The sequence below is a fragment of the Ascaphus truei genome, chromosome 2 (assembly GCF_040206685.1).
Source record: "Ascaphus truei isolate aAscTru1 chromosome 2, aAscTru1.hap1, whole genome shotgun sequence".
Taxonomy (NCBI): Eukaryota; Metazoa; Chordata; class Amphibia; order Anura; family Ascaphidae; genus Ascaphus; species Ascaphus truei.
The window spans coordinates 478,017,993-478,037,785 of NC_134484.1; the positions used below are offsets into that span (position 1 = coordinate 478,017,993).

At 43.4% G+C, this 19,793-nt stretch overlaps 2 protein-coding genes across 3 annotated transcripts in view; both read left to right on the forward strand.

The window, feature by feature from the left end:
• LOC142488386 (uncharacterized) overlaps positions 1 to 19,793 on the forward strand; it is a 508,298-nt gene that overhangs the window by 81,795 nt on the left and 406,710 nt on the right. The gene's annotated exons all lie outside the window — the stretch shown is intronic.
• Positions 1 to 19,793, forward strand: part of LOC142488303 (uncharacterized) — a 111,519-nt gene that overhangs the window by 25,821 nt on the left and 65,905 nt on the right. Inside the window, 4 exon segments of the mRNA XM_075588675.1 lie at positions 4,188 to 4,463; positions 4,747 to 4,860; positions 14,305 to 16,072; positions 16,793 to 16,977. Coding sequence (XP_075444790.1) covers positions 4,445 to 4,463; positions 4,747 to 4,860; positions 14,305 to 16,072; positions 16,793 to 16,977 — 2,086 coding nt within the window. The 5' untranslated portion in view covers positions 4,188 to 4,444.

A 19,793-nucleotide genomic window follows, 5' to 3' on the forward strand; every position in this document is an offset into this window, starting at 1 on the left:
AAATGTGTTTGCAGAAACCAGTATCACAAATGGGCATGTCACAAAGTGAGGGGTGGGGGGGGGGGGGAAAGAAGGAAAAGGGGAAAAAACATGAAACATAAGGAATATACACAAAAAAAAAACGGAGAACGGAAAGTATGCTAGGGGGGCGACGTTTCGAGGCACTCCACACAAGCAGCTGAAGGAGCAGAGCCACTGAGGGTTTGACCACTTCATTTATTTTTCTCATTAACCTTTCACTGACTGTGTGGACTCTTGGTGCTCATTTGCAAGCTGCTTTCTTGCAAGCTGTGTTCAGCTTTAACTGTACCATTAGTGGATTCTTGCTGCCCTGCTATTAGCTGTTTAGCTGTATTTAGCTTACACTATATGTTTACTAGCTATTTTCAGGGGTGTCTGATTTGACCAGGTATAGGGGAAGGGAGGCTTAGGGAAGTACCTCTCGGTCCTTTTTGGACCAGGGGGAATGGGCCAGATGAAGAGGTAGTCCCTCGAAACGTGGCCCCCCTAGCATACTTTCCGTTCTCCGTTTTTTTTTGTGTATATTCCTTATGTTTCATGTTTTTTCCCCTTTTCCTTCTTTCCCCCCCCCCCCCCACCCCTCACTTTGTGACATGCCCATTTGTGATACTGGTTTCTGCAAACACATTTGATTTATTTCTGGTTCATTTTATTATTAAATGTTTATTCTGCATTACAACTGTTTTCATCATTTAGCTATTAGACAGTGAGTGCTGGTACTTACGTAGATTTGTTAGTACCATTATTGATATATTCTCTTTCCACTACAGCTTTAAAACAGCTTTATACAGCTACACAGCAGCTTCTCTACAGCTAAAAAGCAGCAGTTTTACACAGCTACAGTACAAAGAGCAGCACTGCCACACAGATCAGTGCATTATACCCAGTGCTATCACTCTCCTATCCTGCCCGAGTCCACCCTCTGCACAGCTAAATAGTGAGGAGCAACCATCACACCTACCCCTGTGCCACGTCCCCACAGCTAGGGCTACCAAGGGCCATGCCACCGGACACCTGTAAGTACAGCTATCCCTATGCTGAACGCTGCAGGACACCGACCGGCGCCATCTGAGACAGTCATCCATCGCTGACGCAGGTAACAGACCGCACGCCACACGCACTGGCAGAACTCAGACCCTCATCAGACACCACGCATGAGTGACAACCCAGACACTGTGACCGCTAGACAACTACGACAAACGCAAGAAGGCGCAAGGCCCAAGCGGACAGTTACACCTACACGAAAGGCCAGCGGAAAGTATGAAACTGACATTGATGCACACCGCGAAAAATTAGAGAAGGCCTGGGAAGGCACTGGACGCGAAATATGTAATGGTACAAATATTCTGGGTAGATTAGATGCTAAAATAATTTCAAAATCTATCTAATAAAAACAGAGGTGCTCAATATAGATCTGTCAGCAGAGTTGGTGGCCCAAGTAAAAGAAAATTTCCCTTTCGAATGGAAGACTAGAAGTATAAAATATTTGGGTACAAATATAACGCCAAGAGTAGAGTATCTGTTCCAGGCCAATTACACCCCATTAGCAAAAGTAATAGAAAATGATTTAAAGGGGTGGAATAAGAATATTCTCTCGTGGATAGGTAGAGTCAATTGTATTAAAGTGAATATACTCTGAGACTTATGTATCTGTTCCAGAATATCCTCATGACAGTCCCCAAGCAGTTTATTGCTACGCTGCAAAGTAAAATTAATACATTTATCTGGGAATATAAAAAAAAACAAGAACCAATATTAAAACACTGCAAAGGCATTAATCGCAAGGTGGACTTGGTCTGCCGAATATCAATAAGTATTATCTTGCTACACAAGTGAATGCTCTTTTTGAATGATATCGCTGTACTAAAAATAAACTTTGGGTGGAAATTGAAAACAATTACTGCAAAAATATAGACACAAATAAGTTCCGTGGCTCAGGAAGATAGATCGTCCTAAAGCTATTTATGAACACCCTACTATCGGTGCAGCTCTATGTGCATGGGGTGAAATAGCCAAGGATGAGAGGGTTTTTACTTTCCCATCCCCTCTCACTCCAATATGTGGGAACCCCGACTTTCCCCCCAGGGATGGACTCCAGAATATTTAAAAAGTGGAGCAGAGCGGGCCTAATCCGACTGGGAGGTCTGATGGAAATGGGAGAAATTAGATGTTTTAAATATTTTCGGGATCCGTTTGATTTTAAAGAAGGGGAAAGATGTCAATATATGCAAATCTTTCACGCCATGAACACAAAAAAAAGAAATTAAAAAAATATGTTGAGAATGTTGAATTCTTTTAAAACGGTACAAGTATCGTTGGATGCAGGGGGGGGGGGGGCACAATATATCATCTACAGAACAATATTGGAAATCAAAGCCAGGATTTGTATTAGCTTGGGAAAGGGAATTGGGTAAGGAATATTCTGCACTCGAATGGACACAAAAGTGGAGTAATGCCAGCTCTTGATGTCAACAAATATTTTAGAAAACGTATAAAAGATAATGTATAGGGGGGTACTGGACACCACATAAACTGAATGAATGTTATCCAGGAATGTCTAATAAGTGCTGGAGAGGAGGTGGGGACGTGGGAACAATGCTTCATATTTGGTGGAAGTTTGAGAAAATAAAGCGGTTTTGGGATAGGATAGTGGAGCAGATTTATAATATTACCAAGATTAGAATCCCAAAAGATCTGAGTATTTTATTGCTAAATAGGGAAGGGGTTAATGGGCACAGAATTAGGAAATCTCTATTAATACATATGCTGAACGCAGTGAGATGTACTTTCGCTGCCAACAGGAAAAAGCTGGATGCACCCACCATGGGACAATGGGAGTCGAGAATATGGGAGGTTATGAGAATGGAACAACTCTCATATATAACCACTGATACAAGGTTAACATTTGAGCTACTCTGGTGGCCATGGTCAGAGTTCACTGGTAATAGAATATTATGAAAACGTGAGAGGAATCACCTGCCAAAATGGGAATAACATGGACACTTGGGATTATTATACACGGGGTTGACTTGTTTTTAGATTTTATTTCAATCAATTTTTGTTTCGTGAATGTCTGTATTTATCATTTAAACTCAGTGTGTGATAAGTACTGTATAATCTAATATGCTTTTTTTCCCCTTTTTTCTTTCTATGTAGTGTTTTATACTGTGTTGTATGTTTACTGTTATAAAAATGTGGATAATAAAGAATTAAATAAAGGTGTGAGCAGGTCAGAAGTCTGTGTCCTACCTTCAGATGGGCAGAGCCTATTTATTCCCTCATGTCATGTACTGACATTGAGATCAGGAGAAAATAAATAATTACTGAGTAAAATGTCAGTGTTTCCCCAGGTACTCCTTTATATAAGTTATATCCAGTTACAATGGGCAGTGCTTACTTATCCAAAGGGGCTTCCCTGTGTGACTCGTATACTCCTAGAATATGAAGGTAAAGGAGGAGGACACAACGGACTTGCGGCCAATTTTATTAAGGCAAAGAAAACCAACGTTTTGTCTGGACACAGCAGCCTTTATCAAAATGGGGCCCTCACCATGTTCTGGGGAATTGCAGGATGTTGCTGCCTGGTACAAAGGCGCTGGATGTGAGAAACTGGAGGTGATTGAGGGAGAAAAGAATGAGGGTTTGAGGGATAAAACCCTCCTATGTAATATGGTGAGAAGTGGGGACAGGTGAGGGGAAGTTACTGCACTGTTTCCTCTGCATTACCCAATTCTCACCGTATGAAATAGGAAAGGGAGACTGTGTCTGTATGGAGCAGAACTGCTGGACCTGAGAGAGTATCGGGAGCATTTATCAAAGTCTCTCTGATGTATCTGCTTTTATTTATATTATAGAACTGTACAGTATGTGACTATATTACACTGAGAGGACATTGCTGGTTTTGTGGCTGTTTATCACCGACTCTTTATATGGTTAGTTTTACTAGATGGTTATGTTGTGACACAATCCTGAACCATTGATGTATTTTGCAGTGTTTGAAATGAAGTTCCTGTTGGAGGAGGGACCATATGTAAGATTTTTTTTTTGTGCCCCTGTCTTTCCGACTCCTTTGTGGTTAATAATCTTAGGTTTGAAAGCCGATACTAAATGCTGTATATTTGTCCAATAAAATAAATCATTCCAATTCTGTTTTCTCTTTTATACAGACACAGCTGTCATCCAACAAATATAGATCAAGGAACCTCTGGTCAGCACCTCCAGAGCAGCGCTGCCCACTGCCAGCACCTCCAGAGCAGCACTGCCCACTGCCAGCACCTCCAGAGCAGCACTGCCCACTGCCAGCACCTCCAGAGCAGCACTGCCCCCTGCCAGCACCTCCAGAGCAGCACTGTCCACTGCCAGCACCTCCAGAGCAGCACTGCCCACTGCCAGCACCTCCAGAGCAGCACTGCCCACTCCCAGCATGGATCCACGCTTGTTAAGTGAGTAAAGGAGATATTTTGGTGTCTTTGAAATCTGCAAGGAGGGAATATCTGATTATTTTACAGTTATGTGAGTCAAACACCCAAACTAATCTTGTTTTCTTATAGAACCATCAGCAGGTAAGAACATAATATATCTTCAACTCCAATTAATTTTCTGCTAGAAGGGCTAGTAATGCATTTCTTTACAAGAGATATTATACCAATTTCAGAGGAGGTAAAATCACAAGAAGCGCCCCCACTCCCAGCTTTACAGGATGGATTTTCCTTTTCTTGTTGCCAGGTTTCCCTGTGGTTGTACTGGAGAGTTTAGAGATTAAGTCCGAGAGAAAAAAGGCGAACACTGAGGAACATCTGACCCCAATAAAGAGTGAAACTGTTCCATTTCCTGTCTCTGGTGAGTACCTTTTCCCCTTTGTCTGCACAGAGGGGCGTTAACTTGTTACAAGGAGCATGGTCACATTTAGTGAATATTCATGGTTAATTGCCTCTCATAGGAAGTCCCCAGGCCTGCTGGGTGTTCTGGGACAAGCCACATGCAGCAGAGTTAGAAGTGCAATATGGCTCTCAGACACGTATAAAGGTTGGAAATGCAGAGTTATGGGTATCTGACCATCAATAGATGCGATAAAATGCATTTCGGAATAAAAATTAAAGGGAATGTGAAGATATTTCTTTTAGCTGTCTGAAGCTTCTGATTTAAGGTGAGATGTATGCTGGTTATTACCCAAAGAGACAGGGAAATAATGGATGAGTTCAAACACAAAAAAAGCTCTGTCCCTTTATCACATGGGAGAAAATGTAAAATAACTGTGGGCCGTACATATCACATACAGAAATGACTGTCCTTTGGCCAATATGGATTTCAAAAGATGTTAAAGGTCAAGCCGATGACCAAAAGCTGTGTGTGTGTGTGTGTGTGTGTGTGTGTGTGTGTGTGTGTGTGTGTGTGTGTGTGTATATATATATATTATAGGATGGCCACTATCTGGACCTGTTTTTCACTAAATCTGAATGAAATAGGACAACAGGACATTTTTATTATTTTACAGAAGTAAATATTCTGTTATTATAATATCACAGTTTACTATTAAATTACTAGTTATCTAGTTTGTTCTTATTTGTTAATTAACTTTACATTGTACACCTAACATTACCATCCATTGTGTACAATCCACACACCAGTCCACGGACTAGTGACTCCGCCACATCAGTGCTGCCACTAGTTAGTATTATTAATAATATATCATCTAATTGGTGTACACCCCACTAAATCTATGTAAACTATATCTATATAAACACAATGCTAACTACAATCATGAAGCTCAATCTGTTAGCGCCCGATAGACCCGCCCCCTCCAAACAGCGCTTACCAATGTGTCCCAGTATCTGAGGAGGAGATAACACAGACACTCCTAATATTAAAACTAAGCAGCCATTGTGAGCCTGACCTAGTGCAATAAAAGTTCTTACGACTTGGTGCCGCAGTCATTGCCATATCATATGTCTTCCTAATCAACTTTATTTTATATTCAGGCCATATCCCACAGACCTAGAAAACTGCTGGAGTTGTGTCAGTCTTCAAAAGTGTGGACAAAAACATTGTCTCAAACTACAGACCAAATTCTCTGTCCAATACTATCCAAAGTCTTTGGGCAATGTAACTACTTCAAATTAAGCGATTACTATAACAAGACAAATTTCCTTGGCCAGCTCCAATCTGGGTTTTACCCAAAACACTCCACGGTAACAACCCTCTTGCATGTTTGAAACGAAATCCAGTGTGAAATGGAACCTGGGCAATTTACTGGTACAATTTTCCTAGATTTTGCAAAGGCTTTTGATACTGATGACCCTGTTATCTTTTTAAACTTCAGTGCTTTGGAATATGGGAATATAATTTAAACTGGAATCTCAGCCCTCCTATCAACCAACAGGTAAAGCACACTACCACACACCGGTAGCAGGGCAAATCTCCCATAGGGAGGGGGGGGGGAGGGGAGCAGCACTATAGTTATAACACTGTGCCCAGGACATACTTGAAAATGAGAGGTAATTCTCAATGTATTATTTACTGGTAAAACATGTTATAATAACATTATGAGACAGACTGTTATTACAGATTTAGATGGACTAGAGAGACTGGTTCTTTAAATCTCCATTCTGAAAGGAACTGGAGCTCTAGATGATGAATATGCAATCTCTACAGCCAGGACTGTACCTTGTCTCTGGATTTGAGGGATAGCCAATCTAGATAAAAGTCTCTCAAATCTCTCCATTTAACCTTTTCCTCTCTGACCATCTCATCGCATTTTCCGTCTCTCACTTGTCCCCTTCTTCACTTCCATCTATTCCTCCTCTCTGCAGAGACCTTTTTCTTTATTAATCTACTGGCTCTTGATTCCACTTTTTTTCTCCTCCCTCTCCTCTCTCTGCTACAGACTCTAATAACTACAATTACAACTCTGCCCTATCATCCTCTCGATATATATGCCCCTATTTATCTCTGCCGTTCTCATCCTTTTAACCACACACCACACCACACACGAATTCTCGATTCCTGCACTCGCTTCTCTGCACGCCTCTGGAGGAGATCTCATACTTTAGCAGACTTCCTTCACTACAAATTTATTCTATCCTGTTTCAACTCTGCCTTCTCCCAGTCTAAACAAACCTACTTTTCTTCACTAGTCAACACTCACAAGCCTAACCCACACCACCTCTTCTCTGTCTTTGAATCTGTACTAAGACTACCCATCCGTTACAATTTTTAACCTTACAGAAAGAAAAAAGTTATCTGTCAGCTCTGTTCCCCTTCAAGGACTGAAAAGGTTAAAGCAGTATGTGTCAGCATTGTTTTCCTCAGAGACCAAAATGGTAGAAGTATTTTAGCTTTGGGACCAGCTGTCTCAGGATACATTACACGAGAAGTAAGACAACCAAGCCTTATATGACCCCATTAAATAGCTGTTGCTCAGCAGTAAAATGTTTAAGATTTACAGGAAAGGCATTTTTAAAGGTTACATGTAAATTTAGATGTGTGATCTATATGTAGGAACTCAGTTTGTAACAGATGTAATGAACTGACAAACGTTTTTTTCTCCTTGCTTTGTGTATAAAAGACCGCTCTGTTCAGTTATTAAACAGGAGTAAGAACTCAACCACATTGTGTGCCTCTGAATTCTTACCTCTCCGGGCTCGTCTACCATCATATCTGAGACTAAAACATACCAGTGCCGTGGAAAGCTCCCCGGGTAGAGTGTGTGTTTTGCTTGATCTAAGGACGACCAGGTGGATCGGATCAAACACATTCTATTTCACCTCAGTTTTTTGCTGAGTATTTAAAGACAAAAGTGGATTCCATTCATCACGACATCCCCTCTCTATCCTCCTCACTTTCTACAGCTCTTCCTAATGCACTTCCTGCCTTAACTTTCACTACTCTGCCACAGAGGGGGCCACATTACTGCTGATCTCCTCTTCTCCCTGTACCACTTGTCCTCTTCACCCCATTCCCTCCCATCTTCTCAAACTTCTTGCTCCTACTCTAGCACCCTACAATCACATATTTTCAACTCCTCCCTCTACTCTGAAGGAGGAGGGAAAGGTACCAAATACAGAACAGTTATACCCTCACTCAAAAACAGGACGTATGATCCTACCGGCCTCTATCGCCCTGTCACCCTCATGCCTTTTGCCTCTAAACTCCTTATACGCCTTGTATTCTCTCGCTTGCATCATTTTCCTACCTCTTATTCTCTCCTAGATGTACTACAATCTTGCTTCCTCACTCCACTGAAACAGCCCTTAGTAAAATAACAATTGACCTCCAAGCTGCCAAAGACAAAGGTCATCTGCTAATATTACTCAACCTCTCTACAGCCTTTGATAGTGTGGACCACCCTCTTCCCCTTCCCATTCTCCAATCATCTTGGTATCCGTGACAGAGCTTTATCCTGGATGTCATGTTACCTCTCATCGTACTTTCAGTGTCTCATTTTCCGACACCTCCTCAGTCGATCTCTGGGGGGTCTGCCCTTGTGCCGCTTCTCTTTTTACACTTTCTAGGTGACCTTATCACATATCTTGGGTTCAAATATCACCTCTATACTGATGACCCAAATTTACCTTTAAACCACTGTGACAGGGCTGCTTGTATATTTTTGTTTGAAAGAAAAAAAAAATATGCATTTTACTTCAATCAGTGCACCACTTGTTTCTGTCTTTTCTGTTTCCTCTTTGCTGGGCCAAGCTATCTTTTCTCTATTTTTCCTGAAACTTTTCTTATGCTGTCCTGAAGGCAGTGACGTAAATGCAGGAATTGTTTATTTTCTTGCTGCACAGTTCTTAATGTATTTTTGTATTTTACCCGTGCTACTGTAGACGTGCTACTGTAGATGCAGCTCCAGCAAGAATAAAGAAAGGAGGTTAATTCCCAGGTATAAATATAGACAAATCCTTACCTGGAATATATCGGGATTCAGGATCAGGAACAAGTACCTATAGATTGGAGAGGTGGAAATAGAATGATCCAGGTAGCCAGAAGGGAAACCTTTTGGATCCACACATTACAAACATTGCTCCCCAAAGGACTTAATGTTGATTATAGATATTGGTGCATTCTTAACATAACAATTTCATTTCACCATCATTTTATGATATTTACTTATTTTGGTTTCTCCCTTTTCTTCCTCGTCCTTCGAGATTTAGGCATTGCATAATTTTTATTGTTATATTATATTTATCTTATATTTTTTTAATAAATTGAGTGTATTATGTATTAAGAGATATTGTATTTGATATCACGTATGTATGTTCAGGGGGCGTGGCTAAGGTTTCCAACAAAAGAATAAATATGAGGAGACGCATGCGCGAAGGTGAGGTGGATGGCAGCATAAGCCTTGAGCTCCGTCCCCCACCCCCAATAAAGCAAGAATAAACCACGAAAAATCAGACCACTGACATCCCAAACCACCCTAATACAAGCGCTAAACCTACAGAGATGGCGCCGCTGAAACCAAAAAAGAAAAAAAGAAGGTGACCTCCGCAAATATTTGGGCCGAACGTACTCACGGAGCGCCGCGGCAGAAATGGCGCCAGGTTCGAATGCGGGCTCAGAATCTGAGCGGGAGGAGGACAACCCTGAAGGGCCGGAGCAACTGCCAGTTCGCAGATGCGATTTTGAGCGGCTATACAGGGATATGAAAGCCCTCATCCACGTGGAAATGCAGGACTTAAAAAAAGAGGTGCAGGGGCTCGGGGAACGAACCGGAGCACTAGAAGAGAAGATGGCGGCCAATTCAAAGCTTCTTAAAAAGTTTGACAACCGCACAGCACATATTCAAAAGCAAATAAATGAACTGGCAGACAGGAGGACGCGGAGAACAGGGATCGCCGCAACAATATCAGAGTTCGCGGCATCCCTGTGGCCATTACTGATGTTGAAGGGTTCATCTCTCGCTGGCTAGAGGAGCTGCTCCCTGACTGTCCGGCCAGTGAACGGATAATGGACCGTTGCCATCGGGCCTTAAGAAGCAGACCCGCAGCTGCACCATTTTCGAACCAGGGATGCCATCTTCCAGAAGACCAAAGCAGAGGGATCCTGCCGGTATCTCCCTGTGCCTCAGGCACCAAAAAAAGAAATAAATTGTAAGCTCCACGGGGCAGGGACCTGTGCCTGCAAAGTGTCTCTGTAAAGTGTTACGTAAAACTAGCAGCGCTATACAAGAACATGCTATTATTTATTATTATTATGATGTATATTTATTGCATAGCCTCAACCAGTGTATCCAGTACCTTATAAAATTAGCAAGACAGTACATGGAATTATTATACAAAGTTTCACACGTGCATTAAACTAGAAGTTAAACATTGGGAACTAGAGAATCCCTGAGCTACAGAACTTACAATCTAAATGGAATAAAGGGAGATTTACAGAATACAATAAGGGCAAGTGCAATATAAAAAAAATTCAGGGAAGACGAAAGTGCCTCAGAAGTGCAAGGATTAGCCAGAGACCCAAACTAAGCAAATAATTAATTCAAGAGATGAGATTTTAGGCATTATTTGAAGATTGGTAGGGATTGTGACGACTATAGGGGGGATCAGGCCTAAATAAAGGTATTATACCCGACTGATCATCGCCAACTCGCATTGGGAACGAAGGGGTTAAAAGTATTTGCCGTGCATTACAGTATTTGCCCTGTCCCCGCCTTTTTATCCCCCTTTTGCAGGCTATTCCCTGCCTGCTGTACTGAAAGAAAATGCATTGCCTGCTATACTCCTTTTGCGACACAAGATGGAGTAGTGAGCACCACAGCAAGTGCTGATTGAAGAAGCGTGGCTGCGGTTAGCAGGCTGTTTGAAGTATGGGTATCCATTTCTATCGGTTTGACCTGTAACCACAAGTCAATTGGATAAGTGACTTGCGGTTAGGTTTTACAGATAGAATGTATCCGTGCCTCGTTAACATCCCAACTTGAAAGGCGGAAAGTCAATTGACGTGGGAACTGTGTCAATTGCCCTGAGAATTCGGTGAACTTGGTTCCCACAAGCTGGCATTTTAAGTAGGGGGCTAACTCGAGGACGGAGGCACCCAGCACCCTGGTTTTTGGCGTGCAAATGTAATTAAATAAAACATGACACTACATATAAAATTACAGTGATAATACACCCAGAACATGATGTTTTATTAAAGTGTATAAAACCTGTGCATTTAAAATGTATAGGCAGGAACTGTTTCTGTAAGCCCGTGAAAAATTCCTTTAGCATGTAAATGTACTATGGGTGAATGAGCTGGGGGTATTTTCCTGCCTGCATTTCAAAGGGGTCCCGCTGAGTGCGAGCCTCTAAGTCTAAGGGAAATGCAGGGATGAAAAGTCCCAGAGATCCAAGGTGTGAAACTGGCCGGGATGTTGCAGAGTGGCAGATCCCGGGCCATTGACACCTTCGAGCCAAACCTCAGACCAAGGGACGCCAGGAAAAGGGTGTACCCCAGGTATGCTAAGTTGCCTGGGTGTCAAGCCGACACATGCGCTGTGCAACCCGGGATGCCTTTTTGCCTGGTTTTGCAAACTGCGGGCAACACGGCTATTGGTGGGTAAAATGTTCCCACAGAGGGGATTGGGGGCACAGGTTAAGGATAAACTAGGACACCCTATAACTGTGTCCGCCGAGCTATCCCATTGTTCCTCTTATGATCCAAGATGTAACTACGCTTCACGCAGGACTTCATTCAAGCACAGCAGAACGGTTCCAGTACGCAAGGGGTTAATACCAACGCAACCAAGAAATTACCCCAAACTATGGAATTCGTTAGCCCTGAGGACTCCTGAACGAACTACCACGAAATACTTTGAGGTGGCCAAGATATTGGATTGGCAAGTTGCGATCCAGCCACGGGACTTTTACCCAAAGACTGCATTTCTTGCGCTTTCGTGAAAAGAACAATTTATTTTGTTTCCCCATCCCAGTAAGTGTTTTAAGTGTATTCTGAAGTTGTCGTGTGTTTGTCTATCAAGGAAATAAATCAAAATGTATTTTTCTCCTTGTTCTGTTCAATCGAATACCCAAAAATATAAATAAGTTGGTGTCCACTGTGACAGGGATGTGGATTGGTGAAGGCTGAGGGGGAGGGAATTGCAAAGCAAGGAGACAGGTTTTAGATGTGAGAGTATTGTAGAGACAAATGAAGCAGAGAGGAGACAACCCTCAGCAGAGCTAGGATTATAGAAGGAGATAAGACCTGAGATGGATGAGGGGATAGAAAAATGTAGAGAGAACGAGAATCTTCTATCTAAGTAATGCAGTGTTTGATGGGGAGAAACTGAAAGGATCTCATGAGAAGAGGAGGGATAGAGACAGACCAAAATGAGTGAGAGTATTCTAATAACAGCGTTTTGAATAGTTTGTAGAGTATGGCGTTGGGAGAAGGGAAGGCCAGAGAGAAGAACTTTTCCATAATTGGAAGATGAGGGTACTGTATGCAGGAGAGTTTAAGGATAGGGCAGACTGTGGAAATGTTGCAGAGGGAAAATCTGCCAGATTTATCAACAGCTTGAATGTGAGAGGAGAAGGAAAGAGAGGAGTCAAATATTACACCAAGGCCGCGTGCTTGGGAAATTATATGAATAGTATTTTTGACTGACAAAATATGACACAAAATGGAGCAATTGATTCTTGTTTATGTGGGTCTTACGGCAGAAGACTGCATGGGCAGTGTAGTCACTGCATCACTTAGATTGTAAGCTCTCCAGGGAGGGATTTCCATTTCTATTGTCGGATTGTGTTTGTTGCACTTATTGTATTATAATTCCCTGTACTGTATTGTTTCTGCTGTAAAGCGCTGAGTACACTGTGGGCATTTTATATATATATATATATATATATATATATATATATATATATATATATATATATATATACACACTGTAACGGTTCAGGGGATTCCTTCCCCTTCTTTCACTCCCTCTGTCCTTTCCCTTGCCAATCTCCCTGCGCTTACCCATTCTTGTCCCGCTCCGGCTATCCCTGATGCTGTCCCTTTACCCCAACGCATGCCCCGCAAGTCTCGCGCACCCCCGCGGTCTCCAGGCCTCTGCGGCAACACTCCCCGCTCTCAGACCTCCTCAGTACCCACGGGCATACCCTCACCTCCGGTAGCGGGTTCCTCCGTTCGTCCGTTTCCCCGCGCTGGTGTGCCCGCGGTGCGGCGCTCCGCACGTCTGGTGACGCAGCCTGTGCGCGCGCACTCAGGTTACAGAGGGTGCGCGCACACGCTCCTCTTCTAAGGCCTGCCAATTTCTGGACTCCTCCTCCCATGACCTGCATGCCATTTCTCTGTCCAACCCCTCTGTCTCCTTCTCTCCTCCCGACCTATCCCTATTGTCTCCCAATTCCTTCTCTGCTCCTTCTCTCTCTCCCATTAATGTTCCCCCCTTTATAATCCCTGTCTGCCCTCTCTATCATCGCTCTGCATAGTTCCTGTTATCCCTGTGTGTGCAGTCCTATGCCTCGCTCCCTCTGTGTTCCTGCTTGTGCCTGCTCCTGTGTTACTTTGGATTTCCCTGGCTTTGACCCCTGCTTGTCTTGGACTACTCTGCTCTCTGTAACCCCTGAATCTTGCTACGGACTCAACCTTGCTGACCTCTAGTATCCTTGGACTTGGCTTACGAACTTTGACTATCCTGATCTCTGGAACCCCTGGACTTTGGCGCACGAACACGACTATTCTTACGTTTACCATCAAGGACGTTGCAAGTATACTAACTACTTTCTCTACAGGCCCAGCAACGCCATACCACACTCCGGGCTTGCACCCACTGCTGTGGGTGTGTGGTAATACCGTTCCCACCTCAGTATTGGAGTCTTGCCAGGTCTGCGGGCATACAGGCGTGACACACACACACAGGCATCTACAGTATCTTTACAGTATAGGTTGCTGTCTGGTTTAGTTGATATTATTAACACACTAATATGATAGACCAGGAGTTCCTTAACTTTACATCTCATGGACATTTTCAATGTTAATAATTATCTGGAGCATGTACATGTATCCTTATATAGTGAATACAGTAATTAATACAAGTTATACATCTATCAAAATTATTTCACTGTGATAGCTGCTACAAATACATTTCAGGTTTTTGGCGACCACCACCAAAGTCATTAGGGGGCCACTGGATGTCCATGGGCCACAATTTTAAAACCCTGGGTGAAGAGAACATTTAGTTAAGTATTGGTGAAGCAAATTCTTCAGTGTTTTGGATTTGTAATTTGCTTTCAGTAATTTGATTTACAGATTGAAAACATTTCTTCTGTCTTTTTTGTTTACTTCTGTTAGAGAACGGTCTGAATGAGGAACAAAACTTAAGCTCTGATACATCCAGAAGCTGTCTGACTCCTCGCAGCCCAGAAGTGCCAAAAAACAATGATTCCTGCCACATTTTGGACACGTGCAAGGAACCAGTGCCACATGATGGTGAATTTACAGACATTGTACAGCACACAGCAGAGACGGACTCTAAATATGGGTCCAGCAAAAGGTATGCAAGATATTTAAGAAGAAGCCGTGGTGCTCAGCCTTTTCTCTGTTGTGAGTGTGGCAAAAGCTTCTCACTGGACAGGGACCTGCTCGCACACCTTTGTGTCCCATCTAGAGATCAAAGCTTTACATGTACAGATGGTGAGAGCAGTTTCTCACTTAAGGGGAAACTTCTTTCACTCCAGATGATTCAAACCGCAGTGAATCCTTGTTCTTGTACAGTATGTGGGAAACAGTTAAGTACTAAGCAGAGCCTCCTCATGCACCAGAGAATTCATACAAGGGAGAAACCATTCACATGTTCAGAGTGTGGGAAACAATTCAGTATTAAGACCAACCTCCTCAGACACCAGAGGATTCATACAGGACAGAAACCATTCACATGTACAGAGTGTGGGAAACAATTCACAGTTAAAAGTTGTCTCCTCATACACCAGATGACTCATACAGGGGTGAAACCATTCACATGTTCAGAGTGTGGGAAACAATTCACAGTTGAGGGCCGTCTCTCCGTACACCAGAGGACTCATACAGGGGAGAAACCATTCACATGTTCAGAGTGTGGGAAACAATTCAGTATTAAGAGCAACCTCCTCAGACACCAGATGACTCATACAGGGGAGAAACAATTCAAATGTTCAGAGTGTGGGAAACAATTCATTATTAAAAGCAACTTCCTCAGACACCAGATGACTCATACAGGGGAGAAACCATTCACATGTACAGAGTGTGAGACACAATTCACAGTTAAGAGCCACCTCCTCCTTCACCAGAGAATTCATACAGGAGAAAAACCATTCACATGTACAGAGTGTGGGAAAAAATTCACAATTGAGAGAAGCCTCCTCAATCACCAGATGATTCATACAGGAGCAAAACCATTCACATGTACAGAATGTGGGAAACAATTCATAGTTAAAAGTAGTCTCCTCATACACCAGAGGACTCATACAGGACAGAAACCATTCACATGTACAGAGTGTGGGAAACAATTCACAATTAAGAGAAACCTCCTCAAGCACCAGATGACTCATACAGGGGTTAAACCATTCACATGTTCAGAGTGTGGGAAACAATTCGCAGTTGAGGGCGGTCTCTCCATACATCAGAGGACTCATACAGGGGAGAAACCATTCACATGTTTAGAGTGTGGGAAACACTTCAGTATTAAGAGCAATCTCCTCGGTCACCAGATGACTCATACAGGGGAGAAAGCATTCACATGTTCAGAGTGTGGGAAACAATTCACTGTTGAGGCCCGTCTCTCCATACACCAGAGGACTCATACAGGGGAGAAACCATTCACATGTTCAGAGTGTGGGAAACACTTCAGTTTTAAGGGCAACCTCCTCAGACACCAGATGATTCATACAGGGGAGAAACCATTCACATGTACAGAGTGTGGGAAACAATTCATAGTTAAGAGCAACCTCCTCAGACACCAGAAGACTCATACAGGGGAGAAACTATTCACATGTACAGAGTGTGGGAAACAATTCATAGTTAAGAACAACCTCCTCAGACACCAGAAGACTCATACAGGGGAGAAACTATTCACACGTACATAGTGTGGGAAACAATTCACATGTACATAGTATGGGGGGAAAATTTCTCAAAAGAACCACCTGCTCACACACCACAGGATTCATATAGGGGAGAAACCATTTCCATGTACGTAGTGTGGGGAAAGCTTTTCGCAGATGATCACCCTCATTACACACAAGAAAATTCATACGTGTAAACTGTGTCTCCCTGGTTCACCCGTAAGTCCCCTTTCCCTTCCCATTACCTCCGCTGTAGTGCAGAAGGCTGCTGTGGGTGCAGGTGCCGTCAGACTGGTAGGCGGACCCGCCAGTCAGGTGGGGAGGGCGACCGTATCGCAGGGCTCCTTGGCAGGCTGCCAGGTAGGGCGTCGCCATCTTGCACACAGTCGCGCATGTGCAGTGAGTGGCGCATGCACAGAAGGCGCTGCAGAGCAGCCATTAGGCAGAGGACCCACCTTAGGGGACTACAAGCCCCATTAGGCATAGGGGCAGCGAACCAGGTGACACCACACAGCCAATAAGGCTGCAGGTTTCCCCTGCACCAGAGATAAATACATTTTGCGCGTTTCTGAGACCACGCCAGTCAGAGCTGGGACAAGGAAGGGGTAGGTTATGTGTGCAGTTGTCTGTGGCACCTGCGCTTGGCCAGGTACCCCCTAATAGGCCCCAGCTAGGCCCTGACTCCCACATAGCTTGTGGCTGCTATAGGGACTTGCCCTTAGACAGGGACTTTGCCCACTTAGCACTATGAAGGTCAGGGACACAGTCAGACGACACAAGGTGACTGCAGCCTGCAGTCCAGAACCAGACCATCAGAGACTATCATCAGTGTGGGACAATACCATCGTGGAGGCGGACTCATCGCTGACATCGCTGGATCCATGGATTCTATTTTCTACAGTGCGCCGGGTGTGGACACACCCGGCAGGTACCCAACAAAGTGCACCAACTCACCTTCACACGTTATTGGGCAGCGCTGAATGGGTGGGGGATTTTACCATGTGGATACCGGGTTGGTTGGGTGCCCAAGGGCTGCTAGGTATGTTGGAGGAACGGTGACTCCATTTAGAGGGAGCAGAATATTGGGAGGTACGGCCGTGCGAGGCCTGGTGGGTAGGCTGTACTATATTAGTGTATATAGTTGAAGGAAAACCTTAATTTCCTCGCCTAGGCTTCAGAACCGAAAGGAACCTATCCTCTGCCAAAGGATCTGAAGGCCTTGTGACTGGATACACCATCTGCACCATTTTGCAGCAGACTTCCCCGGAGAAGCTTTCACGCCTTGCCACTGTTATCTTCGATCTTTGATGAACTTTCAGGCCTGGTAGACGAACGAAATGAAACGTAACGCAAGCCAGGTTTCAAATCCTTTGTCTCAATTTATTACTCATAGGGTAATGACTTTTATACAGAAAAAAGAAGATATTGGTTAGAGGCGTAACATAGGCTTATCATAGGCGTATACTAGGTGTGTCTTGGGCGTAGCTTTGATTAGAGGCGTGATTTAGGGGCAGGACATATTAGTGGCGTGATTTTTGGGACGTGTCTTTCCCAATACAAGCAATGTCTGAATACATGGCTTATTCATTGTCTGTTATCAAAAGAGACCTTGAATTTTTAGCAACTATATTACACTATTTTGCTTCTTGCTTAGAACCAGTTTATTGTATTCTAACTAAAACAACAGGAAATTGACAACACAAAAGTATCGTAGTAATATCCTGACCAGGAAGAAAGGAAATGCAATTTGGCAGAAACTGAGTGCATTTAGGAATTATATTTCAGCAAAAGGCTGACTACAGAATCTTAACTAGTTATGACCAGACAAAATGGAAGCTTAACATGAGTGCAGATTCTGGCCTGACATACTGGTCCTAACAATAGTAAAACTGTTCTGCTTTACAAAATGTGTATTCTTATTGTGTCCTGTGACGGGGTCATTCTACACCATAGAATCCCGCACAGGTGGAGGCGCTACAGAGTATCATTCCAAGATACACCCCAGGCTCCCAGCAGCGGAGCCTCATCCCTCCGGTGAGCCACCAGGTATTGCACCATACACAAACCGTAGCTCCACATCTCCCAGGGGGTGGGGCAAAATGCGCTACACATGATCAATCAAATGTTTTTTCAGAGTAGGGTTGGGCATTATACTGGTGGCATAGTAATACTGCAGTAATAAAAAGGGCCGGTAACGCAATACTTACCATTACTTCTTACCATGGCATTCCTATCAGCAGCTGCAGAGTGGGGGTGGGTCTGGCAGAGAGAGGACAGAGTGTGGGTCTGGTAGAGAGAGTGGGAGCGAGTCTGGGAGCTCCATGACTTTCACTTTCTGCATCTATAAGGAATCCTCCTGCTGGTAATCTCACCCCTCCCTATTAACCACTTCCCCTCTGCCATGCCTCTTAACCCTTCCACTACGACTGAACCCCTTCCTCTCCTCCCCAGCATTTCTCTCAGCTCTCACCCATGCCTCTTGACCCCCTCCTCCCACATGCCCATTAACACACACCTCCCCATGGCCGTTAATGTATACAGGAGAAGGGGGTAATTGTAAATGGTGAAGAAAAGGGGCCTTAGTGTGGGTGTAGTTTATTTATTGTAAAATAATTGTCATTCAAAAATGTTTAATTCTTAAAATTAAAATATTCTAAAATGTATTTGCTTGGTTTTTTTTTTTTACATTTTATTATGCATGAAATGGATTTGTATAAGAAATATGTTTCACAATAAATGACCTTGAACATTTTGAGGACTTTTGCTTTTTTGCTTTCTATTGGGTGTTAATATATTGCTGAATATTGTTATCACAATAAATTACTTAATACTCTTATTGTGGGAAGTTTTTTCTTATTGTTTAACCCTAGTAGTTCAGGGTGTTGGAAACAATTCAGTACAAAGTGTGACCTCCTGTCACACCCAAGTATTTGCATGGGAGAAACCATTTGCTTGTTCAGTGTGGGAAACAATTCAGTGTTAAGGGTCACTGTAGAGGGAGAGGGGGTTGGCCCGGTATTAAAGGGGTTGCACCCCATATGGCCACCCCCTGACCTCACCAGGGAGGCAAGGGGTTAACTGGACTGCGGTCCAGGAATGTGGCTTACACCTTGTCATGTCAGGAAAATGTATGTTCCCCTGTTCCCATGTTTCATTATAAGCCTGTATTTTAATGTTTTAAAGTGCATTTCTGTATCTCCAGTTCTAGAGGTCGCAGAGAGTTGATATTTGGCCAATATGTGGAGTCACTGTAGGCATTAAAAACTGGCAAATTTCGACCCGCTGAGCCCACCAGAATGGAACTTATTAATATGTGTAGATATTAAAGTGTATATGTATGGTATTTTGGATCTGTTCTGAAAATGCAGACTTCATCTGCTATGCCAATAGGTCATGAAGGGCAGCCGGCTGATTGAGCCTAAGCACTGTGATCAAAAGTTAACTGCCTGATTGTTTACACTAAGTACTAATCAACAGACCAAGTACTAATCAACAGACTGCCACTCTAATTGTTACCTGAGGGTGGAGAATCATCAAACTGGAGTGGTTTGTAAGTGTTATGTCTACACCTACAAACAATGCAGATACTTAATTTGGTAGACTGGTCGTTGGCCCTGATTTAATTATGGGGCTACCCATAGAGTCCCAGTACACATGGGCTAACTAGCTGGGGGGTATGGTTTAAGCTGTGTCTCCACGTTAGGGATTGGATACAGATAATTGTTCACCAATAGTCTGTATTCA